Source organism: Scardinius erythrophthalmus (genome assembly GCF_964197995.2).
Source record: "Scardinius erythrophthalmus genome assembly, chromosome: 1".
Taxonomy (NCBI): Eukaryota; Metazoa; Chordata; class Actinopteri; order Cypriniformes; family Leuciscidae; genus Scardinius; species Scardinius erythrophthalmus.
In genome coordinates, this window is record NC_138221.1 from 44,868,331 (window position 1) to 44,893,645 (window position 25,315).

General features: G+C 37.4%; 3 protein-coding genes across 8 annotated transcripts; 2 read left to right on the forward strand and 1 right to left on the reverse strand.

The window, feature by feature from the left end:
- Positions 1-670: 670 nt before the first annotated feature.
- On the forward strand, positions 671-6,674 carry LOC308688835 (uncharacterized protein). Its single transcript, XM_081362236.1, has 8 exons — positions 671-797; positions 1,729-1,752; positions 1,874-2,191; positions 2,448-2,756; positions 4,695-4,982; positions 5,231-5,551; positions 5,629-5,772; positions 5,874-6,674. The coding sequence occupies exons 1-8, from the start codon at positions 767-769 to the stop codon at positions 6,137-6,139; spliced, it is 1,701 nt and encodes a 566-aa protein (XP_081218362.1). The 5' UTR covers positions 671-766; the 3' UTR covers positions 6,140-6,674.
- A 556-nt stretch (positions 6,675-7,230) lies between these two features.
- Positions 7,231-11,546, forward strand: LOC308688989 (caspase-6-like). 3 transcript variants are annotated; one of them, XM_081362492.1, is made up of 9 exons: positions 7,231-7,371; positions 7,642-7,680; positions 8,059-8,098; positions 8,190-8,339; positions 8,455-8,531; positions 9,040-9,215; positions 9,292-9,439; positions 9,539-9,694; positions 9,944-11,546. In XM_081362492.1, exons 1-9 carry the CDS (start codon positions 7,341-7,343, stop codon positions 10,138-10,140), a joined length of 1,014 nt encoding a protein of 337 aa, XP_081218618.1. In that variant the 5' UTR covers positions 7,231-7,340; the 3' UTR covers positions 10,141-11,546. The 3 variants fall into 3 exon arrangements, with proteins under 3 accessions (XP_081218618.1, XP_081218619.1, XP_081218620.1); XM_081362494.1 differs by having other exon boundaries at positions 7,236-7,371; positions 9,539-9,717; positions 9,959-11,546; XM_081362493.1 differs by lacking the exon at positions 9,944-11,546 and having other exon boundaries at positions 7,234-7,371; positions 9,539-9,884.
- Positions 11,547-13,596: 2,050 nt separating this feature from the next.
- nbr1b (NBR1 autophagy cargo receptor b) lies at positions 13,597-24,982 on the reverse strand. 4 transcript variants are annotated; one of them, XM_081362015.1, is made up of 21 exons: positions 24,755-24,952; positions 23,763-23,825; positions 23,589-23,607; positions 23,463-23,485; positions 22,850-23,038; positions 22,411-22,488; positions 21,691-21,887; positions 21,376-21,501; positions 21,083-21,286; positions 20,324-20,483; positions 19,968-20,237; positions 18,840-18,968; positions 18,635-18,710; positions 18,387-18,497; positions 18,127-18,282; positions 17,405-17,608; positions 16,841-17,261; positions 15,965-16,032; positions 15,790-15,859; positions 15,561-15,657; positions 13,597-15,191 (listed from the first exon to the last, which is right to left on the reverse strand). In XM_081362015.1, the coding sequence occupies exons 1-21, from the start codon at positions 24,854-24,856 to the stop codon at positions 15,018-15,020; spliced, it is 2,937 nt and encodes a 978-aa protein (XP_081218141.1). In that variant the 5' UTR covers positions 24,857-24,952; the 3' UTR covers positions 13,597-15,017. The 4 variants fall into 4 exon arrangements, with proteins under 4 accessions (XP_081218141.1, XP_081218140.1, XP_081218143.1 ...); XM_081362014.1 differs by having other exon boundaries at positions 22,808-23,038; XM_081362017.1 differs by lacking the exon at positions 23,589-23,607 and having other exon boundaries at positions 23,749-23,825; positions 24,755-24,982.
- Between the last annotated feature and the right edge of the window lie 333 nt (positions 24,983-25,315).

A 25,315-nucleotide genomic window follows, 5' to 3' on the forward strand; every position in this document is an offset into this window, starting at 1 on the left:
CATATATATCACAAAATGTGCTTTTATACAGACTGTTTAATGGATAGTATTCAAGAGTTCAGTAGAATAAGACTTATTAACTGTTAAATAATATATAGTCTTATACTGAACTGTGGAATAATGTCCATTAAACAGTGTATAAAAGCACCTTTTGTGATATATATGATAATGTAATTTCTATTGACAGCTATATCAACACAGTTGTGCCCACAAAAATATTATCAGTTAAAAAAAGTCATAAACACTGTTTTATTGACACACTCAACAACTTGCTTAGTTTAGGGGTACAATCTTCAGTTCAGTGAAAAACAGATCTTAACAGAGATTGATGAGGCTCATAATAACTATAATTGTAACTCATAATAATAATAACTTGAGATCTCATGAGCCAGGAAGTTGCCTCTTAAATGCATATGTGAATGCTTTGTCTTCCTTGTCATTTTTATTTTGCACGGCTTTAAAACCAGAAAATAGTCTGATTAACAGCTTTTTTATAGTGAATGATGAATGAGTTCAAGGTAATTAGGTACTGCTCAGCATGTCATTGTGAATATCTGTCTGGAATGCAATTCCTGTCTTAAAAGAAAATTTGATGAACAGACATTTTCGGAAAAGGCTGGGTTAAACGTTTTTTTTCTTTCTCTTTATGGTTAAAAGGAGAAGTGACTACAGTTTTGGTTTTGTTTGTATTGAAGGAAGCAGAGATATACATTCACATCTTAGGTGTGAATACGCTTTTTCACACGCTTATTGAAACAACACAAGGATGACGAGACCTCTTCTCACTTTGATATTGGGTAAATTCAATTTTCAATCTTTGCATTTCCCATTTTTTACTAAAGATGGAGATTGCAGTTTCATGATGGAACATTCATGTATGTTACGATATTAATATACAAATATTAAAATTATTATTCAAATTAAACAGTTTAGTTCAAGTTTATTAACTTTGTAAGATGTTGTATCTTTCCTACACATTTGAATGAAGTATGTTTATCAGTGCCTTTACCACTTGTTCTTTCTGAAACTGAACTGAAACTAGTGGCTTATGCGCTTTTTTTTTTTTTTTTTTTTGAAGTTGTAAATAAAACAAAGATTATTGGGGTACGTTTTACAAGAAAAAAACTATTTCAGTCTTTGTACTTTAAATTTTCATGTTTGATTTAACTTGCTGTGTCTTTATTATTTTTTTGATTAGACATTTGATTGATTGATTTTAAAATTCACCATCTCTGACTGCTCATGAAAATAACCTGTTCAATGGCCTAAAATGATACAACAGGGATCAGACAGAAAATATATTTCTTTCATTTGTATGTGAATGCAGTCATTATTTTAACACACCATAGCTTTTTTTAAGGATCCCTTAAATGGATAATTAAGAGGAAGAACTACATCTGGCCATAGAGTCATAATAGCCCTTTCCTGCCAGTCACAGCAGTTCTGCTATGGCACACATGAAACTAATTCAGTGTTTACTGTATATTTACATAGACAGCATTCTAATTTATCAGTTGATATGCAACAAATATATATATATTTTTTAAACGTTTTATGTAAATTATTATCTATCATTATATACGGGTGAATTCAGGTTAATTGGGACACTTTTGGCAATTGAGATGACTTGGAAAAGGTGTCCTAATTAACCTAAATTTGCCTATAAATCATACAATTTTGTTGTAAGTCTACAATGTTTTTAAATGTCGCTGTTTTTCATCTCAACAGCCAGTGCTCTAATTTCTGTCGCTGGTAAGTAACAGTCACTTTTTAAAAATTCAGATCTCAGTTACATCACTTGAGACATGACTGTTTTGGCTAATCTGCAAGTCTAGCATGTTAAAAGATGTTTGTATCATAATGGATTTTTTAGGTGGATTTAGTGTCAGGCTTGTGAATGGTAATAATGACTGCTCTGGCAGAGTTGAGATCCTTTATAATGGCCGGTGGGGAACAGTGTGCGATGATTCCTGGGACATTGAAGATGCTGCTGTGGTGTGCAGACAGTTGGGATGTGGAGGAGCTGTTAGTGCAAACTCCAGCGCTTCTTTTGGCCAGGGAAGTGATCCGATCTGGTTGGATAATGTGAATTGTTTAGGAAGTGAATCATCCCTCACACAGTGCTCACACAATGGCTTTGGAAAACATGACTGCGGTCATTCAGAAGATGCAGGTGTCGTCTGCTTACTGGGTAAAAGTATATATGTTTTACCCAGATCTAAAATGGCATTGTATATTTGCTGTTTTGCTTGTGATGAAAAAAGCACCAAAGAGATTAAAAACAACATAAACTTATAGTGTTTGGCCCCAAATAATAATTGTATAAAAAAATGAGAGAAAGCCAAGAGGCTACACACGTTTGGTGCTTGGCTCAAAACAATACAAAACACATAGTATACAAATACTTACAACATAGTTTTTAATCACATTGTTCTTACATTTTTAAGACATAAGATTGGTCAGCGGGTCTGATTCATGCTGTGGAAGAGTGGAGATGCAGTATAATGGCCAGTGGGGAACCGTGTGTGATGATGACTGGGACATGAATGATGCTGCTGTGGTGTGCAGACAGTTACAGTGTGGCTCAGCCATCAGCGCTCCTCAAAATGCCGCCTTTGGTCAAGGCCCAGGATTGATCTTGCTGGATGATGTTGGATGTTCGGGAGGTGAAGGAAACCTCATACAATGTTCACACGGAGGACTAGGAGTTAACGACTGTAATCATGGGGAAGATGCTGGTGTTGTTTGTTCAGGAGGTAAGTCAAATCTTTTGCAGTGTCAGTGTCAAGTTTTCCAGAATTTTGTTTCAGCTTTGCCCAAACTTGAGATGGCATTCAGCTTTACTGTTATTTATTTACTCAATACTGTTTTTATTTACTTCTGTTTGCAGAGGTATTGGCAGAAGCAATAGTAGAAGCAGTAGCTTCAGTAGGTTGATAATCTTTAAAGGTCCCATTTTTTGTGTGTTTTTGAAGCTTTGATTGTGTTTACAGTGTGCAATATAACATGTGTTCATGTTTTGCGTGTAAAAAAACACAGTATTTTTCACACAATTTACTTATCTGTACACCGCTGTTTTCACTGTCCGAAAAACGGGCTGATGACTTCCTTGTTCTATGAAGTCCCTCCTTCAGAAATACGTAACGAGTTCTGTTTGTGCCAGCGGTTCCTGTGTTGTGATTCGACAGCAGCTTAGCGCACGTTGAAAACACACTCTACAAACGCAACTCTTCCTCTTCTCCGTGGGAGCGCAACAAGACCACGCCCCCTTTTTTGTGTGTTCCTGTGGGTGGAGGTTAGTCAAGAAACTGTTCTAGTGACGTCATTAAAGAAGGAAGTAGAGGGATGTAGTCCAAACGGGCCGTTCACTGTAGGCGTCTTCTGTTAAATAAAATATCTCGCTTGGCATTGAACTTTGAGCTTTATAATTTTACAGATATTATTTATACTCTAACAACAACATTACACACTAACTAAAGTTTGAAACATGGGATCACGAAGAACGGGACCTTTAAAAGATAGATTGAAATAAAAAAAATATACATTAATATAAATAAAGATATTATTTAAACTAACATTTAACATCTCATTCACCATCACCATATTAACTAATCAACTAAATCAAATGCATTGACAATAAGTTCTAAATGTTAACAAACTTAAAACACACCTTCAAACTCAAATAATTGGTCAACACAAATCATACAAAGCTTAGCATCAATCAGTACTGTAAAAAAATCCATCAAATAAGCTGAAACACAATACTGACTTTTTTTGGTCATATTTGACATAAACATAATAGTTCACTTTGAAATTAAATTTTGGTATGTTTTAGCTTACCTCAAGGGCATCCAAGATGTAGGTGTCTTTGTTTCCGCATTAGTTTCAATTTTGATATTTTTAGGTCAAACCGCTCTTGTCTGTCAGTCATTTCATGCAGGTCTATGGTCACGCGTACACGTCAAACACCAGGATGCGCGCGCGCCCTCAGATCACTTGGACGTGGCTGTGTATAAGAGCTAAAAACTATATAAATACTGTTCGTTTTCTCACACAAGCCGCTCGTTTCGTGTCTTAGGCCATCAATGTGTACTTACGATGGGGAATTGTTTAATTTGGACGATGGGGAATTGTTTTAATTTGGACTCTGTGCATGCTCTTTGAGACAGTGAGTGACCATAGACCTGCATTATATGACTGGCAGACAAGAACGGTTTGACCTAAAAAATATCAAAATTTAAACTACTGCAGAAAAAAAGACACCTACATCTTGGATGCCCTTGAGGTAAGCTGAAACATACCAACATTTAATTTCAAAGTGAACTATCCCTTTAATGTTCATACCAGTTGCGTCTTCAAGTTTGAATTTGAGCTGAATGTGTGAAAGTCCTGGTTAGTCAATCAAGAGATCTTCTGCTAACTTTTTCACCTGCATTTGCTCTCAGAGGTGCACCACTATATTGTTCCCCCCTGGAAACACAACTTATCAGGTTCCAGCTCAGCCACCACACTGCACTGCCCTCTTCAGGAATTTCTTTACATGAAGGAACTTGAAGTGAATACTGTTTTCTTGACGAAACATGCCTCTTAACTTATATTTATGGGAGAAATGAGCAATAGAAATCACATTAAGCTTCATGTATTTCATCACATCTTTACAAGTAATTTTAAATGGATGTATATTTCTTTTGCAGGTGACCTGGAGAAGCCCACTCTTTCCCTGATCTCCACACATGCAGTTGTTTCTCCTGGAGAAAACATTCAGTTCAGATGCACAACACCTAAATCAAGATGCAATGCTAATGCTGAATTCCACCTCTTCAGAAATGGATCATCTGTGTCCTCTGAGAAACATGTATCTAGTGTGACTTTCAGCCTTGTTAATGTAGGCGTCTCACATCAGGGTATCTACAGCTGTAATTACTCCTACCAAAACACCACTATAAAGTCGCCTTTGAGTAACACTGTTCAAATCACTGTAGGTGAGTGTTTAATCTTGTCTCATTGCCTATTACTGTATATAAATGCATTAGTTGCATGAAAGTGAATTAATTCTGTATTGATGTCTTTTTCTTTTTTACTTTATTCTGCTGATTTGTAAAATGTGTGTGAATTACATTTGGATCCCAACAAGATTTAATTCAATTATTGAAGCCATTTTTTATTTAAATCCATTTGAATTTAATGCTCGAGGCTCTGTTACCATATAACTATTCTTTTTGTTTCCTAGTGCACTTGCAGCAGCCCAGCTTGCCCCGCATTGCTCCTGATGGGCGGTTTGACGTGGGGCCTCAGGGGCCAGTGATCGCCTGGGGCCACAGTTTCACTATCATCTGTTCCACTGAATCTCAGCATCCTGGAGGCTCCTTCTACCTGTTTAGGGAATCAGATATGACCAGGAGTCAGTCAGCTGTCAATCTCTCTGCCTCCTTCTCCTTTCCTGAGGCAGATTATTCCCATGAAGGAAACTACAGCTGTGTTTATGAAGTCAGTTTGTCCTCACGCACCTTCCGTTCGTCTGCCTCTGAACTGCTGGTCATCATTATTAAAGGTATTAATGTGTAAGAGCCTAAAAACAGTCTGGACTGCTGGTACTGAAAGTTTAACTCTAAACCGTGTCTGTCTCAGCCTCCCTGCTTCCTGTCATTGGTGCTGCGGTGTCAGCTGTGCTGCTCTTACTGTGCTGTTCTGTCCTCGCAATCATCCTCCTGGTCAAGAGAAGACAAAAGCAAAGGAAAAAGGAAACTCATTTTAAGTGCTCTTTTAAAAGAGGTAGCATTTCATAAAAAACATCTGGCTGTTTCCATTGACACTGCTTTTATTATCAATTCCTTTAATAATTATGTCTCTTCATCTCTATGCAATGTTTCTAGGTCAAGCTAATATGTATGCAGGTACATCCTATGAGCAAAAAAATGAAGATGATGATGAGAATGATTATGAAAATGTTCAACTTAATGATAAAAACATGGATCATGATGACTCTGATGAGGACTATGTCAAAGTGGACACGGATGACTCTGAGGAGGACTATGTCAATGTGGACACGGATGACTCTGAAGAGGACTATGTCAATATGAATGTTAATAAAAGTGTGGTAGACAAATCTAATGATAACATTTATGAAATCTATGAATAGAACTTCTGAGTGAACCTAAAATGCTAATTAATGAGGCTCCAAACTGATGAAATTTGGCAGCCAAGTCCAGTTGACAGTGAATGATATAACAGAGAATACAAACAAATCTTTGTTTGTTTGTGTGGTCCCACTGACTTTTTACTAGTGAGGACTGTTTTCAGATAATACAATAAAGATATACACTATTTTATGATACATATGAGTAATGAGTCGAATGTTAAAAAAAATTAACAAACTCAACAGGGTGTTGTATTACTAGAGGGTCTCGTAGGAATTTAAGCGCTCTTTCATTTTCAGTTTTGTTGCCAGTTTTCAGCCTGTGCTCAAACCAAAGGCTGGAGTGATTAAATTATTTGTCAGAGCTAAATAGCGTAATATGTTCAATTATTAGGATCTTTAGCAAATGCAAAATAGTTCATGAAGTTGCCATTTTAAATGTAGCTGTGTGTCTTGCATGTTGTAAATTAATTCAATGAAAATGGTTACCTGGCTTTCTTTGAAGCCTTTCAAATAATAAAATAATTTGAAAATAGTTCAAATTCTCAATAATTTTATTTTTTATTCCCTTAATTCTTTGAAAAAAAATTATTGATTTAATCAAAAAAGGATAATTACACAAAAAGAGAGGTTTAGTAATAATATGATAATAAATCGTTAATAATATATATTTTTTAATTAAAAGAGTTCTTTTTGTATTATTTTTACTAGCCTATACTTTATTATACGGCTCTCTGAAATACTCTCTTGATGAACCTGTCAGTGTTGATAAACTCACTATACATAACTATTACATTACATTGCAAAGAAAGAAAGAAAGAAAGAAAGAAAGAAAGAAAGAAAGAAAGAAAGAAAGAAAGAAAGAAAGAAAGAAAGAAAGAAAGAAAGAAAGAAAGAAAGAAAGAAAGAAAGAAAGAAAGAAAGAAAGAAAGAAAGAAAGAAAAGCGGAAGTTGTAAAGCCAACCAGTCCGACCAAAGGTTCGACCGCAGCAGACCGCCTGTGATTGGTTAACATTTTAGCGACCTATGATTGGCTAACATTGTAATCGCCTGTGATTGGTTAACATTTTAGTGCCCCCAGTGATAGGTTAACTGTTGGGTTTGGTGACTCACTAGTCAGTCACTCAGGGTCTGCTCTTGCTGTCGTTAGTTTCAAGTTAAAACTCTCCTCAATTTCACACAAATTCGCTCCGCAGAATCAACGATGGCAAGTCAAGTCAAGAGCGATGAATCCGGTAAGGTTTCTAACTGGTTACTCTGGATAAAAAAAATAACTTAAATATTTGTAACTTACAGAGTGAATGTTGTTTATGAGGAAGTTTCATTTCCTTATTCTAACACCTGAAGTAGGTAGTGTTTGTCTCAACATGCATCACAAGGTTTCACTATCATTCACATAAAATATGATTTTCAACCGGACTACTATCGCTGAATAGCCACCCTGAATTCATACTTATACCCCGTTTAAGCCCCAGTGCTTACAAATGTTTCTTTGTTGTTGTTAGGAGCTGTGGAGATGGACAGCGCTTTAGCGGGACTCACAGGTAGAACTGAATCTAGTTTATAACTCGTATATATGACTCGAGTAGTAGAATGGGGGAGAGAGAAGGATTTGTATAGAGTAGATATCGCATTTGCTTATGTTAACTCTGCTATGCTAGACAACCTGTTTGTAAAGCCATTGAAATCTAGCCTGACCAGGTGCTAAATACACAACACAGGAGGCATGACCTCCGTGTAAGTTCACTGAACTTTAGATCTTCATTCTAGAATACAACCATTAGACCACAGTTAGTCCAATATCTTTGTCTTAGTGGTTTAAATCTTTGTGGCATGAATACATCCTCTGAACCTTTTCATATGCTTGCTTTGCAAACCAAATTAATTCTTAGTGTTGATTTTGATTTTGTCTTTTATTTCAGTCAGAGATAACATAACAGAGACCGATGGCTTTCATCAAAGGTAACACCTTAATAAAGATACATTGTAACCAACTCTCATTTATTTATATATTTCATTTTAAATGTATATAATTTTGTATGTCATTTGTCAGTGTATATAGTCTGGATCCTAACGAGGAGTATAAGATGAATCACAAGAAGCGAGGAATGGCTCTGATCTTTAACCACGAACGTTTCTACTGGAAGCTCATGTTGGGTAACCGTTCTGGCACAGAAGCAGACAGGCAGAACCTTGCTAGAAGGTATTTGGCAAAACAAGATAATGTTGATTGATGAAGAAAGTCATTTTCTTGTCTTGGATTAAAGTAACAGAACAATGATTAACATCCTTAGTCCATTTTCTTTCATATCTGTCAGATTTCAAGAGCTGGATTTTGAAGTGAAGGCTTATAATGATTATAAACGGGATGAAGTTTTAGACAAAATCAAAGAAGGTAACACATTATTTTATCTTTCAAACATGATTTTAGAAATGCGAGCCAAACTTTCCAGGTTCAATACAGAAATTAATCAGCAGCATCTTTGGCATTCCGTTGATTAAAGATGGTTGATAATATTTACACTTTACTACTTAAATTCACCTTTTAAATACATATTTATAATTATTGTAGTAGTATAATTTAATTCATAATCTAATTTAGTTACAAATGTGCAAAAATAAAACGACGATCAGTTCTGCATATCAGTAGTCAGACACACAAACAATTATTATAAGTTGTAAAAAGAAAAAATCAATACTGGTCGAGCTCTACTCTTTCACTAGCCGTAGTTATTGCTGACTAGTTGCTATAATCGCTCAGCCTGGTCATTCATGTAAGTTCATCAAATTTGTTTTTATAACCCGGGCCGAGGGAAAGTCAAAAGGTTTTTCTGTGAAAGTCGGCAGTATGTCACAGCTTGCTCCGAATGGAGTTTAGGTTTATTATTTTCCTTTGATTTCAGCTGCTGCTGCTAACCATGCGGATGCAGACTGTTTCGTTTGCGTCTTTTTAAGTCACGGGGAAAATGGCCACATCTATGCCAATGATGGGAAGATTGAAATTGAAGAAGTCACTGATTTGTTCAAGGGGAATAAGTGCCATAGCCTTGTAGGGAAACCCAAGATCTTCATCTTGCAGGTAATTTAGCCTTTATACACAAAAGGTATTTTGCAATGTACTTGCAGTAATGCAGTAAAACTTCTTTAAACACAAGGCTTGTCGTGGTGACAAGCATGATGATCCTGTGACACCAATGGATGTGGTGGACAGTCAAGCGGTCAATGAAGTGGTGGTAGATGCGGGGGTGCTCTACTCCCTTCCAGCAGGAGCAGACTTCCTTATGTGCTACTCAGTGGCTGAGGGTCAGTTTGAAGATTTGCTAAATTTGCAATTCACATCCTTGTTTTCACAGTAGTGACACTTTAAACAGTCATTGACATCGTTTCCTTCTTCTTTTAAAGGATATTACTCTCACCGTGAGACTGTAAATGGCTCGTGGTACGTCCAGGATCTGTGTGAAATCCTGAGGCGTTATGGTTCCACACTGGAGTTCACTGAGATCCTGACGCTTGTCAACAGGAAAGTTTCCTTGCGCAGTGTTGAAAACTGCAAAGATCGCTCGGCTATAGGCAAAAAACAGGTGCCTTGTTTTGCGTCCATGCTCACTAAGAAGCTGTTTTTCAGGCCTAAGAAGGAGTATTAGTGTGGAGAAAAAATCTCTGGTAGCCGAGGCACTCCTTAGTTAAAATGTCTTTATTAAAGAAATGACATGTCCTAAACGGACAACTTTAAAATGCCCACGCGTAGGACACAGAAGGTGTCTTAGGACATGTCATTTCTTTAATAAAGACATTTTAACTAAGGAGTGCCTCGGCTACCAGAGATTTTTTCTCCACACTGCACCTTAGATGTTCTACCTTGGACCGAAGAGCACCCAAATCAAACTCAAAAGGAATTGAGCACGCCATCCATCCTGAATCAAGGAGTATTAGTGTTTGGGCCTATTGCAGTTACAAAATCAGGGATTACATTATTTTACATAATTTTCAAAATGGGAATTTAAGCAGGTTTGCATATTTTAGCCTTGAGGTTTGACAGTTTGTCGTACAAAGTGCAAATATTAGCTTTCTTATTAGTAAATTTAATAATTTAAATTGAAATTAATTTTTTTACACATATTTGTATCAAACCTGTTCACTACATGAAACATCATGATCTGTCATTAATAGAACATTCAACTACAACTACAACATAATAATCTCTTCCATCAGTTATTTAAGTCTGAAAGGGGGAACAGAACAAGACACTCCAGTTATACAGCTAAAAAAAAACTTGAAAATCATCTTAGAACACATTCCTACTTACCAACCAGCTTTGCGATGCAAAATACTTTTGGGGGATAATGGATCTCAATGGGGGATTGTGTTTTGTTGTTAACACTGTTGTGTCTTAATGTTGAAAAGAGTGACTTTTAGAGGTCCGGCCACAAAGATACACTACACGATTTTATGTGTCTGTCTTATAACATGTTGCCGTTTTGTGTTGAGTTTTGTCACATGTGGCACTTGTTTCGTAAAGAATTAAAGCAAAATATATAAGAGGAGCAATTCTAGTAGGATCCTCACACCGTTGGTGCTCCTGTCATAATGACATGAACTGAATGTCTTTATTCATTCTTTGCTCAGTTCTATAAACATGGGATGGAATTTATACTTTTAATGTCTGAACAAGCTTTTCATTGTGAATCATGTCCTCTTTGTAAAGACATTTGTTTGGTATGAGGTCTTCAATTTCCTAGTAATGTGACTGTTTTCTGAGCTGATGACACGTGTATTTGTGGGACGTTGGGTGTTCTGCAACATAATGGATAATAATTTTGAGTATGTGAGCAATCTTAACTGCGTATGATTCTGCTGGATGTGCAGGTGCAGGTTTTCCCCAACTGTTGAATTGAACATTGTTTTAAGCATTTGCATGAAACAGGGATTGGGACTTAAAATGTTTTCCAGTAATAAATGAATAATTTTTTCAAGAAATGATTTAAGATCACAGGGGATAAATAATGTACTGTATATTCTAATAGGGGTTCAACTGATTAAAAATTTAGGAACTCGAGTATTAGTACATTTTTATCCTTTGCTAATTATCATTGTCTTGATTATGTTGCTGAATGTAAATTGATTTTATTTTAAAATTTCTACTGTATCGTTGACTGCATGTAGTTCTATTAAAATAAATGGGAATATAGAATTAAATGGGGATTATAGTTTTTAGTTTTTTTTCCTCTCTTACATGCTTTGGCTGAAATGTTGAAAAGATTGACTTTTAGAGATCCTGCCACAAAGATACACTACACTTCTTTAATGTATCAAATATTTTGTTTACAGTCTTTTGACCTGTTGCCTTATTGTCTTGAGTTTTGCTACTTGTGGCACTTGTTCCATAAAGAATAAAAGTAATTATACTACGAGACTGTTGAAATCTTGATTCTGATTGGATGAGAAACGTTCTAAGGTGTGCAATTATTTTCAAGCACTTCTAAAGTAGTTCCAGGCAGGTCTTGACCGCATTACATTTCCATATCACTACGCCAAATGATTTCAGTTTTTTCAAAGCGCATGCTTACATAGAAAAACAATGGAAAAGTAGTGCAGAGGAATCAAAAAAGTGTTTGTGTGAATAGCCCCTGGGTCTTTGTTATTAAAATGACATTTTGAAATTAGCAACAGAGGCTTGGGATGAGATGCGTGTGAATGTAGTGCTACAAACAATAGTGTTTTAAGGTCAAAAACCTGACAAATGTCTTGAAATAAAACAATGTCTTGAGGTTTGGTAAGCAAAGTATAAGCGTAATAATTGACTCTGGCTGTTACGCCTCAGGTGTGCATCATTTTCAAAATGTGAATTTAAGCAGGTTTGCATATTTTAGCCTTGAGGTTTGACGGTTGGTCGTACAAAGTGCAAATATTAGCTTTTAGATTTAGTTTCATTTTTAACTCAGTAGTACCAGAATGTATCAGTAGCAATGCAAAGTGCTTTAGTGAGGCCATTCCCAGTTATTTGTGGTAAAGAAAGCTCTGTGCTCTTGCAAAAATAACATAATTTAGAAGAGGCCTATGAAAAATTAAATGTTTCAAACCTGTTCACTACATTCAATCATGATCTGTCATTAATATAACTAAAGTGTGATCTCTTCCATCTGTTATTTTAGTCTGAAAGGGGGAACAAAACAAGACACTCATCTTAGATCACACACCTACCTACCAACCAGCTTTGCGATTTGCGATACAAAATAGTGTAGAGGTCCGGCCACAAAGATACACTACACTATTTTATGTGTCTGTCTTATAACATGTTGCTGGTTGGTGTTGAGTTTTGTCACATATGGCACTTGTTTCAAAAAGAATAAAAGCAATTTTATACAAATTGAGCAATTCTAGTAGGATCCTCACACCGTTGGTGCTCCTGTCATAATGACATGAACTGAATGTCTTTATTCATTCTTTGCTCAGTTCTGTAAACATGGGATGGAATTTATACTTTTAATGTCTGAACAAGCTTTTCATTGTGAATCATGTCCTCTTTGTAAAGAAAGACATTTGTTTGGTATGATACATTTTCCAAGTGACTTTTCTGAGCTGTTGGCACATGTATTTTTAGCAACTAAAGTGTTCTGTAACATAAATGTGTATAATAATTTTGAGTATGTGAGCAATCTTTAACGCGTATGATTCATTTGCTCCAAATGTCTGCATGAATAGGCTTGCCAATATATTGAAACAACATTACATCTGCATTCAATAACACATATGGCCAGCAAGTATCCATAGTGCAGGTTTTCCCAAAACAGTTGAAGTGTATATACAGTATATATATATATGTGTATGTATAATATGTAATGTTTTAGTTGTTTTAAGCATAAACCTCACTATTTCAAACTGGGTTTCAAACAGGGGCAGTGACTTAGAACTGTTTTCCAGTAATTACTAGATGTTTTTATTTTAAAGAAATCATTTAAGACCAAGGGGGTGTATAATGCACTGCATATTCTTATGGGGGTTAAACTGACAAAAAGTATTTTTTGCTGAATCTTTTTCCATGCACTCCTATCAAAATAAAAAGATACACAGATTAACCTAAAAATTAACTTTTACTGTTTTTCTGTCTGTTATTAAACAATTTTTTACTTAATTTGTGGCAATGGATGAAAAAAAAGATCCCCTACTTTTTGTAAACTGCAAATCAAATCAACTGCAATCCAATGATTGATAGAAAATCCTCCAAAAAATGCAGATGATTTTAGTGTGGCGTGGCGTGCTTAACTTCCAGCACACAAAACCTGTGAAATTTTACTTTCTGCACTTTTTTATGTCTAACTTACCACCCTGGTAAGAAAAAGACACATGTCAGTGTCTATATTTACATTAGGTGTGGTGTGTTTAATATAGTTTTACCCAGATAAAACAAGTTATACCATGGCATTTGTGGTGCACTGTTATGGAAGAAAGTGAGCAAAAGTAAGACTTATTAGGATATTTATTACAGACAGATGTGTACATTAAATGCAGAGACACTATGATTACTCCATTCAGGCATCAAACACAGAGTGAAGCGCATCTGTCTCCACTGATTATGCTTAACAATGACATGATCCAAACAATTTCATCCAGAGCCTCCACTGATCGCTGCAAGCACCAAGACCAACTACAGCTTTCCTAAGGAATGTGCTAAAACATATAAATAAACCCAAGCTCTAGAAAAACAAGTAGGTGATTGTTCAGTTCAATTATGGATGTACCACTTGTGAGAGCATATCAGGAGATGCTCGATGATTTATAGGGAATGCTTTCCACTCTCTTGATGGTAGGTAGCTTCAAAATCTCCCATTGAAGAAAAGTGCCGAGATACATTCTTCATCACTAAATACAAGCTTTTAATTATCAAAATATATAATTTGCATGATTCGATTTTGTTTTGGAATGAATAGTAAGCTGTTTTTTGTCTCACACTATAGTGGGTCTCAACATTTAAAATTGGAGTTAAATGTCATGATTGCCATTGCGGTCTTTAACCATTTAAAGCATAAATGAAAACACTCTACACTGCCCATTTCAATCCATTTAACTATTCAAATGCATTGCTACTTCAAGCCATGATGTTTATCAGATATTTAAATGGCAATGCATTCACAAAGTGCAGTATGTGCCCTATTTTGTGGACCTTTTTGAAATAAATCAATGGTCTTCAAAATAATAATAATAATTTTCACATGTATTACAAGCAACAACAGCTTAAAATTACTGAGAAAAAAAAACAAAAACACATTCACACACTAAACTTAACCTTGACTTCTCCAGTAAGGAATAATTTGTCATCTTGTGTCTATGCTAAGATGATTAATTACTTTAAACTCTAAAGAAGCCTCAAAGTTTCTCTATTTGGTCTTGGCTGATGATTAAGACAGTCCACACAAAGCCAGATCTATTGCACTTTTCCAAAAACCTGGGAACACAAAACTCTTTAAATATGGAAAATATCCAGTCACACTGCAGAAATTTTCATTTTTACCTATTAGAATAATTTGTGGTTAAATACACTGTTCTTTCAAATCAAGTGTTCATTAAAAGCATGACATATTTCTTGGATAGTTTTGGAATAATAATTACCTATTAGTGTTCATTAGCTACCCATGATCATCTCTGTGAAAACATTAATGCCCACTAACAACAAACTTTAACAAGCACAGTTATTATGGTGATGAACTGCTTCTCTAATGATTATCCATTACACTTAGGAGCAGACAGATTCACACACACTATCTTTACAACCCAAATGGAACGTAAGAGTCTGTATCATGGAATGAGCTGCTGATTGCACAGAGAAAGAGAAACCAAAAAAAAAAAAACAGATATAAGAGAAACAAAATAGTCGACCAGCATCTTAGTAGCGTGTCGTGTACCAGTCATTGTCGGTCATCTGCACCAGTTCGTTTACCACATCCAGCAGGTTTCGGTTGTGTTTCTGCAGCAGACGTTGATTTAGTGGTCGGTCACCAAAGCCCATCTCCACCAGCACAGCCATCATGGCGTCATGAGAAGCTGCATCTTCTGGAAGCTGCACAGACAAAAAAACACATGACTTGAGTACCAAATGTGAGTCTGACTTTGGATTATCACTGATAAATGGTGTTTTTGAATTTTCACTTTTATGTGAAATAAAATGTGCTGCTTTCTTTGTGCTTCATTACTTTTGTTTATCATAGTTTGATCAAAATTAGTCCTGCAGAACATGCTTATTCATAAACTTTATCTTTAGATATTAAAACTAAAACCATTTTAAATATGAAAGTACTGAAATATAAAATCGTAATATTTTTATTTCCTTTTAATGGAGGACAGAAGAGATTTTTCAGCATCTGTTATCATAAGAATGCTGTGTGATGTTAAAAGAAGTTCAACTTGTTGAAAGGCCCATCAAACTCACCTTCTCAGACCCAGTCTGACCAGTGAAAAGAGCTTTATAGGCAGATGCTGCCACGGACAGGGCACCCTTCACCAATCCACCTGTGATGCTATTGGCCCTGAGGAAAGACATGAATGAGATCGTGAGAATGCGAGTGATAGAAAGAAAAGCACACAAAGCAATGATTGACCTGGGTGCACTTCCGTGGTCTTGCGAGACCGAACGAGTGTGTGCTTGCTGTGTGACTCACCTGAGCTCTTCTGTTTCAGACTTGGCAGATGCTATTGAGTTCTCAGGGTCAGGTTGATTAGGCTCAGAATCTATTTATATAAATAAAAATATGCACATATATAATCATAGAAAAATGCACTAATTCATGGGCTGTGGTGGATTATTACTTTAATATCCCAAGATGTTTCACTCACCTTTCTCCTTTGGATCACTCCCCTCCTGCTCCTCTGCTCCATTATCTGTCTGCTCTTGTGTCTCTGTGCTGAAGTCATTTCAAAATAATAAAGCTACATTTTACACATCAATGACATTAAGCTATGAACTATCAAATGTGGTGTAAGAAATCTGGACAGAAATAAATAAGAGAAGGATTTTGTGCATATAGAGTTCAAGGGCAGGATATTGTGAGGGAACAAGCAACATCTGTGTGCTTCAAATGGAAACAAAAACTTGATCACATATACAATGTCACAAATTTAATAGATGCAGAATCTTAATAGTGTTCATTTCACGTCATAACATTTCTTTGTTGAAAATCCCCCAAAAAATGATTTCCAGGTTTAATTAGTGAAGCACAGAAATTAATGTTTTATAGAAACACCAAAACTGAAATTAAAACTTACATCTTGCCGAAAAACGGAACTGAAAATAAAGTTTTCAGTAACTAAACACGTTTTCATAGTGTCGTTCTTAGGTTAAATTAAACTAGTCAAAGTAAAGTTCTTCGCAATGAGCTGCCCTCTATGTTTCAGCCGAACAAATTGTGCATATTGCTACGTTAACATGCTTTTTGGACACAGTGATGTGTGTCCACACTGCTTGTGTATACCCGTTGTAGCTTATTCACGTTGTGAGCACAAAATAGAAGCTGACATGGTCAAAATGCATTATCGGAGAAGTGCTAATTGAACATCAGTGTTTCAGGCCATGTTTACAACCCTTCAGACCTATTTTTACCAATTTTTTGCTGTTTCTGTCAAATATTTTCCATACATTTGCCAAATTTCAGTGCATCACTAGTTTAGTTTAAATGATCTCTGACTGCACACATGCTCCCTGTGTAAACTCACCAGGATTTGACTGAGGGCCGGGGTGCCACTACGATCACAGGGGTGAGCGGCACAGCATCCAGAGTCTGGGAGGCACAGAGCATGTCATTAGCATCCACGCTAACAGCAGCAGCAACGGACCTCTGAAGCTCTGCGGTCTCCACTGATTCTAGCTTGTCTCCCTCTGCAGGCTCTTCTCCAGGCTGCGACAGGGCTGAGCTGTACATGGACTCTCCTAGTGGACGGCTGGTGTCAAAGCAATCAGGGAGGATGATGATGTAGTCTTCTGAAGATGCAGATGATGTTCTGCTGCGAGTTTCCTTTGCTGCTTCTGTCGCCTTAACTTGCTCTTTCTTATCCACTTCCTCCTCTCCCTCCTCTACCAGATCTCCACCTGCAGGATCCACCAGGATCTGCTCGATGTCAGACTCGTGACCCTCATCTGAACATAAGAAAAAGCACTTTAATGACTAGACAATTTACTGTGATTGGTAAGAAGTTGACTACTTGTAATCATCTGATGATTACAAATACAATATCTGACTATAAAGTGGAGGGAAATAAGTATTCTCAATGCCCTGTTACCTGTGCTAATGAGTTCTGTTGGAAGCGTCAGCAGGGGAGCAGCCATCTCAGCGGTCTCTGTCTGTGGCGAAGAAGAGCTGGAGATTCGTGTCGTCTCTACTTTCAGTGGGGCTGGAGCAGATATTAACAGGTTTCCTGTTTCTGGAACTTTTTCTGATTTCCTCTCACAAAGTGACATTGAACCTTGGGGGGCTGGGCGCACCACTTAAAATGGCACAAATCAAATGTAAATAAATCATTAAAAATGGAAAGGTAAATAATCTTACAAAACCTATTAAACAAACGTCTTGTGCTCACCAAAGCTTCATATATTTGATCAAAAATACAGTAAAAACAGTAATATTTTGAAATATTATTACTATTTAACTGTTTTCTATATTAATATATTTTAAAATGTTATTTATTCCTTTGATGGCAAAGCTGAATTTTCAGCATCATTACAGTCTTAAGTGTCGCATGATCCTTAAGAAATCATTTTAATATGCTAATTTGGTATAATAGATGTAGAAAATGCCTACTAGACATATTAAAAGTACTTAGCCAGGTCAAAGCTAAAATAAAAGCTAAAATAAAAAAGTAACAATTTATATTTTCTACATTATTGGTTGTACAGAGTAACAAGTAAATGTGATGTAATCACAGTATGACTTCAAGTGAGCCACGCAGAAACTGACTGGTTTGCACCTTTTATGAAAAGTACTGTAAATATTCCCCCCACAAACCTTTAGCTGGGAATCTCCCACACAGGGTCCCATGCTCTGCCACTTCAAGGGTGAGAGAGCGGATAACAGATGGACTGACAAACTGAGGCCCAATGATGCTCTCCTGTCCTTTCTCTTGTGCTGGGACTCCCTCTAACTCTGTCCCCTGAGCCACATCTGTGAATAAGACATCAGAGACAGTACAGAAATATAAACAGCTACGTAATCATCGACAGTAATATACAGACAAAAGTGAAGAAATGTTCTGCTGTAAAATTTACCCAGGATGCTGCTGACTCCTTGGGCTTCTGTTTCTTCTTGGATCAGCCCCAATGTTGGCTTCTCCTGAAGAGGTCCATCATGGGGCAAAGGCGATATGCATGGAGTAATGTCTTTATACATTTACAGACAAAAAGAAAGAAAATAATAAAAAGTTTTTATGTAATCTTTACTGTTCTACATACATAAGCATAACCATTAAAAGCAATCCAAGAAACACATTAGGTACTTATTCCAGTTTTAAAGTGACCTGCAGGAGTGTTGTTGGGCACGCTCTCCAGCTCCTGCACGATGTTGATGTCCAGCAGTTCAAAAGACAGTAAGTCCTAAGTAAAAGGCAAAAGAGAGTATGTGAAATTGACAAAGGAGTCAAAAGTTTCTTCATGAAACATAATGAGAGAATGAGAAGCACAACAAATGTGATGGAATTACTGAATCATGCCGATTGCTCATACCTGAGCTGTGAGTAAATCCACAGATGGAATATAAAATTCCTGATCACAGTCCTGGTTCACGGACAAAACTAGTTGGTCCCTTGAGGCCCGGCATTTCTCCTCCCTCTCAAGAGTGCGGGAAGACTTCTCCTGAAAGGACCAAAGCGGGTGAAAATGGCTAGTTCTAGGTTCAGTTTTTTAGTTGTTATTATTTTAGTTTTAGTAATTTAATAATTTCGGGGCTGCCAAAGGTTTCAAGTTGTATGTAGTGGTATAACATATCATGTATAAAAAACAAACTAAAAATAATTTTTCCCAATTAAATGCATGAAAATGCATTTGTGCAGTTTTTGTTTATTTTTATTTTGTTTTTAATTTCAGTAAACAAAAATGTTTTCATTTAGTTTTTGCAAACAATAATAACACTGATATGACCAATTTACATACTCCTTTGTACATTAGAATAGCTGCACATTAGGCTTGCTACAATAGTCGGTGTTGACGGTGTTACCAGTGTTCAGAAGCAACACCGGTTACATCACTTGCCCACCGCGGCACCGCCCCCACCATCGATTTGTTTGTTTTTCTTAAATAAAATAATTTAGTTCAGTTAGAGAACCAACACTACAGTTCAAAACTGAATGTTTCTGCTTAATAAATCGTGAGCTGAACGAGAGTCGCAGCACAGATCAGCAGCAGGAGTCAGATTTCATTTATCATGAGAGCGAGGTGCTTCCTGACAAGATGATGGAGCAATATTTGGTGTCAAATCAAAATGTAGAAGCGCCTATTTAAGCGAATTTGTCATTGTGCTGTTTTGTTGTTGTGTTTTTCATTTAGAATAATAGGCTAATGAACTCCCCATTCAGGCAATCTGCCCCCCAATTGGCACTAATTTGAAAAAGAAACTAAAATGCGCACCGCCACACGTCCCCACGGGCGCAGAGCGAGCATAATCTGCTCCGCACCATTATGAATGCCCAAGCGGACGTGTGAGTTTTACTTTAGCCTTCAAATTAGTGATTTAAAATGTAAATGTAAATGTCACACGTCGATTAACTGGTGGTAAAATATCCTCATCGCCACATCCCTACTGCACATTTAAAGATTTCTGGGGTGGCTGGGGTGTTTTCGAACCGTTAGTCTTACCTGAGGGGTGACACAGGGAGACACCAGCAGCCCGTCAGCACAGATGGCTGTAGGTGCATGTGGATCCACAACGATGCTGCACCAAACACGCGGCCCAAACTGCTCTCCTCTGTGTGCCAGGCGCCAATGGGACGTGTAGGTGCCCTCCAATGTCGGAGCACAAAGAGCCACGTTGACCACACCCACCTGACCTGGCTGTAGAGTGGGTACTGCGACCTCCCGCCATCTTTCGCCAGAGCCCACTGCCAGGTTTCCCCACATGAACTTCAACTAAGGTCGAAATGGGACACAATTAAAAAATTTTTTTTATGTTCATATTTTCTATTGTGTGTGTCTGTTGAGGAGTCAGAATGTACCTTGGTCTCAGAGTCCCAGCACACTCTGCCACTGTTCTTCATTTTCCAGTATTTAATGAACTTGGTCCCAGGACGCAGACGTGATCCATCAGGCAGGTTTTCATCCAGGAGCAGAGCTGTCATAGCTGGCACAGCCAGCGGGCATGGACGTTTAGGACGACTGCAACCAAGACAGTATAAATTAAATGCCATCTTATCATCACTAACTGCATTTTAAACTGATCTGATCAGTTCAGCCAATTAATATGGTGCGCTGTTATTTCTTTGTGGGACTGACATAGTGGAACAGACATTTCAAAAGAACATTTACTTGAAATTTTTATATTGTAAATACCTTTACTGTCACTTTTGATCAATTAGATATATATTCTTGCTAAATAAAAGTACTATTTTCTTTCCAAACTACTGACCCCAAACAAATAAAATAAAAACAGTTTTAAATGTTTATATTATTTATTAATAAATGATTAAATGTAGTTAATTATTAAAAAAAAAAACATTTTGATATCAGTACAATAGATACTATTTTTCTCAAACACCAGAAAATTATGTTATGCAGTCGATATTTTAACATAAGTCTAAAAATGGCCAACGCTGCCAAAACAGCATCAGTTCTCACATTTCATGGCAGAAATTATTCTTCCAAAAAAAGTATAAAAAAATTGTGTTCCACAGAAAAAAATAACAGTATAGGATTTCTAGGTGAACTAGGTCTTCAATATGCTCTTCCTCAGGTGGTAATGGGGTGCAAGCTCTTACTCTGGGCTGTTTGCCTGTGTGGCACGTGGCTGCAGCAGGACGGGTGAAGAGCTCCCTTCTCCAGCAGTGCTCCACTGCAGCCCTCTCCTCTCCATCCTCAGCTGCTTCCTGATCTCCTTCACCTCCGCCTTGAGCTGACGCTTCTCCGCTTTAAGGCGCTGCTTCTCGGCCTTGCGAAAGCTCCGGTCACCCCTTCTGTAGAACCTTCAGAGAGAGAGCAACATATGTTCAGCTTAGCCTTTTTCTGAACTTTAACAGCAAGACATCCCAAACAGCAGAGGACAAAGGCCCACCTGCTGTGGTCTGGCGCTGGGGAGCCGTGCTCAGGGATAGACAGGGGAGTTCTGGCTCTCACAAGGTTGTGGCTTGGATCATGTGAGAAGCTACAAGGCTCACACAGAGTGCAGGAGGTACACACACTGTGCAGAAAGAAACCAAACACAATGAAACATACAAGGGGAAACAACTAAATGAAAGGCACCCATTAAACCAGGCATCCAGTTATAAATAATATCTCTCATACAATCATAATATGTGTGTTTGCCTTTGAAATGCACCACAGGAGCAAATATTTATCCAGACATCCACCTCACAGAGATCTCTCTAACCTGCATTGGTATCCGCCGCCTGCGGTCTGGCCCCGGCAGCTGCTGCAGGCTGGAGCTGAACTTGGGGCCCCAGGCAGAGTGGATGAGGTGACCTCAGGAACCTGAACTTCTGGTCCCACTGGCTTATGGATGCAGCATTGTCCAGAGAACTCCCTACAAATCTTCTCTACTGCCTCCCTAACCACCTGGTCCTTAAACTGTGGCAGTTATTGTATTTTTGTAGAAAGAAAAATAGAGAGACAAAAGTTTCCTTAGCAATATTAGAGTTTGCCTCCACTGCTAAAACGAACAGAATGAAACTTAAATACTATGGCACAGGACAACATTTGTCAGTTCTTACAGTTACAATGAAACGAAAGTAGCAATCTTTTCTTCTGTATTGCGACGTACATCTGAGTGAAACATATTACTGAGAAATAAAAAAAAAGTATGGCGGGGACTTGGTTCTGTCTATTGGCTGTTGATTGGAGAGAGGCCGATTGAAATATGAGTTTGCAGTTGATTGTAAGAAAAGGGGCAGCATTTATGTGGACAAAATGACTGGAGAAGTCCAGCATACGTCACTAGACATAAGTATGACTTTCAACAGAAGATGAAGAGTTATGTCAATTGAAAATTGAAAAAAATGATAAGATGCATTGATGAATCATTAACAATAACACCAATAGACAACAGCTGAATTTTCATTTCATGCCTACTTCAAAGTCTTGTTTCTCATACCTTTTCCATGTATGAAGTGAACCAAGCTGGAGGTGTCTTATCCTCTGCTTTCCCACCTTTGAGTTCATTTACAATTACCTTTAAAACAACGGCAGGATATTAAATTAGAATATGTGGCATACAAGTAATTAACTTACAATAGTGGAAATTGTGGCGATCATCAATCTGGAGACCGTTAACAGATGCATATCACATTTCATGCAAACCACACAAAAAATCAATACAATAGAATTCAGTTACATTATTTGGTTTTAGCATCATAACATGATTTTTTTATAATATAGATTATTTATAATATTATTATGCACCATTCTTAATAAACTGCAGTGTAGAATTTGATACAACAACAGTGGCTATGTCTGTGATTGTGCAAAACCATTGGGTTATAAAATCTTACCAATCCTTCCTCTGGGACTGCTGCCTGAACTTTGCGACTCACCACTTGTGCCAAAGTAGGGCAGTGCTGAGGAGGCCTGAATCCCTTCTTGGGTTCTCCAACAGTACCAGGTTTCACCTGGCCCAAGCCCACCCCTGACCCTGGTGGGGGGCCCGGCCCTGGAACTGTGGCTCTACTGCCCCTCGTCTCATACACATTCATTTGTAATCTGTTCCCCTGTCGTGCTGCACTCTACAATTGCAAACAACAACAACAACACAGTGTAACAATGTGGTGTATTTCCCTTTGGACATTTGTTGACTGCAAAACAATGAGTTTAATACACTCTACAATAACACTCTAAACACCCTATGGTACCTCTGGTACTTCTATTGTAATCAAACTAAACTCAAAATTTAATTTCAGTTTAATGTTGTACTATACATCTTATTTATTTTAGTGTATTTAAGCATTTTAATTAGGTTTGTTTTCATCAAAATTTAAATAATTTTAAATCTTATTGGGGTCCCTCAGGAAGGTTGCAGAGGGCCCTGGTCGAGGACAGCTGCTCTAAATAAGTTATATGCACACACACACACACACACACACACACACACACACACACACACACACACACACAAAATAATAATAACTTGAAGAATCATCATTTATTTACCTTCAGGGCTTCTTCATATTCCACTGAAAAGAGATAAATAGTTCCAGTCAGTGTCTGTGTATGTACCTCTTCTCTGTACTTTAAATATAATGTATAATTATACACAGATTAAGATCATTTACTTACATTGGCTGTTGATTGATACCTGAAATAAAGTCACATACACAATTATGATAGAAATATGAACTAATAATATAATCAATTCATTATGATGTGTGTCAAATATTTTCTTTGACAAAAGTAAAGTTATTAACATTGACATGCATGCAATATCCCAAATATGTACTTCTTCACTCTCACCTCTTCATTTTCCTCATCGAAATAAGTCAGTTGTAAATTACACAGGCCAAAGGACCTCTTCACCTGAAAAGGGAAAGATATCAAGTCAAATAATTGCAAATAGAGTATAGGTCGTGTTTGATTAGATTTATATAAGCTATAGGACTCTGACTGGCCAATCATAACATTCTGCGGGGAAATATTTTTGAACACCGACCGTTACCCACGACAAGACTACATAACCGAACTCTCATCCGGGAACCCTGGCTTTTTTTCCACATAGCAAGCTAGTTTTCCTGTCTCTTCGCGATCTCCACACAAGTAAGCTAATTATTCAATTTCAACTCAAATCAGTATTTAATTATACTAATGTACTTAGCAGCCTTGTAATAAGGGGTAACGCATATACCCCGAATGCCCTGTCGAGGCGGAGGGCTGACCATAGCTACATCACGCGAGACTGACAGGATTAAACAGTGCTTTCAAATAGACAAGCAAATAAAATTAGCTTGAAACAGACAGCAGTCAATATCTGTTTCAAAACCTACTGAGCAACATATCTGGACAGAATTCAGGGTATCTACGCGGCTATCATGCTGTCTAGTAAGGGAGCTGAGTAGGTTTTGAGACAGTCAGTGAGTCAACAACATTACCCAAGAGATTAGTGATGGGATATACAGACGTGACATGTGTTACATTTCCTCACGGTGTGGTAACCCCTTTTGTAATTATGGTCTAATTGATGTAAGATCTGCGCACGTCAGATATAATGTACTTTATTACATATAAATATGGTTGCTGTAATTCGTGGGCTTTCGGCAAAATGGTCGCTTGGCCCATTCTTTCTAGATGATTATGCGCTTGTCGAAGCAGCAAACAAACGGAGTAACGAATGTCACGACAGATGTCAACTCTAATCGCGTGAGCCAGGCATCGGATGACGTCGGGGTGAGAGGCTTTGCGGCATCAAGGTGAGCGATCAGACTGACATCTCATCATCCTCCTCTGCTTACCATGGCCTCCATAGACTCCCAACTCTTCGTCTCTGAGCCAGACAGCAAGAAACTCTTCGCATTCCCTCGGAAATTCACCTTCAGATTGATATAGAAGTCCATGGCGCAAGTACTATTTAAGGCGTTGCATAGGTGAAATCAGGAAAGCTTTGATGAGTTACTGTGCCCTGGCTTCTAGATTTCTCTGATCAAAATGGTCCTTTCTGTTTACATCAGCGACGTAAACACGCCCACTGCATCAGCTGACAGGAAAATAGGAAAATCAAAGCTGACGTCATTCAAAGCGAAACAATGTAATGGGCAAGACGTTTAATGTGCAGTTCAAAGGGTGAACTTGTGTTAATATTTAAACAAAAAAAAAGTCTTCGCATGTTGTTATTAGCAATTTCACCATAAATGCGATTAATTAAATAAAATTTAGTAATCTCAACATAAATGTATTTAAATACTTTTTTTTTTCACTTTAAGACCGGGGTAAAGCAAGGAAAGCTACAATTTACCTCAACAAGGTGACATAATGAACAACACTTGTCTCATTCGTGGAGGTGGAAAAACAAGTTC

Coding starts and splice junctions, on each gene's coding strand:
- LOC308688835 (XM_081362236.1), top strand. CDS start 767: ATGACGAGACCTCTTCTCACTTTGATATTGG. Junction 1,753..1,873: donor TGCTCTAATTTCTGTCGCTG/GTAAGTAACAGT, acceptor TGGATTTTTTAG/GTGGATTTAGTGTCAGGCTT. Junction 2,757..4,694: donor TGGTGTTGTTTGTTCAGGAG/GTAAGTCAAATC, acceptor TTTCTTTTGCAG/GTGACCTGGAGAAGCCCACT.
- LOC308688989 (XM_081362492.1), top strand. CDS start 7,341: ATGGCAAGTCAAGTCAAGAGCGATGAATCCG. Junction 8,532..9,039: donor TTTAGACAAAATCAAAGAAG/GTAACACATTAT, acceptor CTTTGATTTCAG/CTGCTGCTGCTAACCATGCG. Junction 9,440..9,538: donor GTGCTACTCAGTGGCTGAGG/GTCAGTTTGAAG, acceptor CTTCTTTTAAAG/GATATTACTCTCACCGTGAG.
- nbr1b (XM_081362014.1), bottom strand. CDS start 24,856: ATGGACTTCTATATCAATCTGAAGGTGAATTTCCGAGGGAATGCGAAG. Junction 21,502..21,690: donor GGCGGCGGATACCAATGCAG/GTTAGAGAGATC, acceptor CTTTCTGCACAG/TGTGTGTACCTCCTGCACTC. Junction 21,287..21,375: donor CCAGCGCCAGACCACAGCAG/GTGGGCCTTTGT, acceptor CTCTCTCTGAAG/GTTCTACAGAAGGGGTGACC.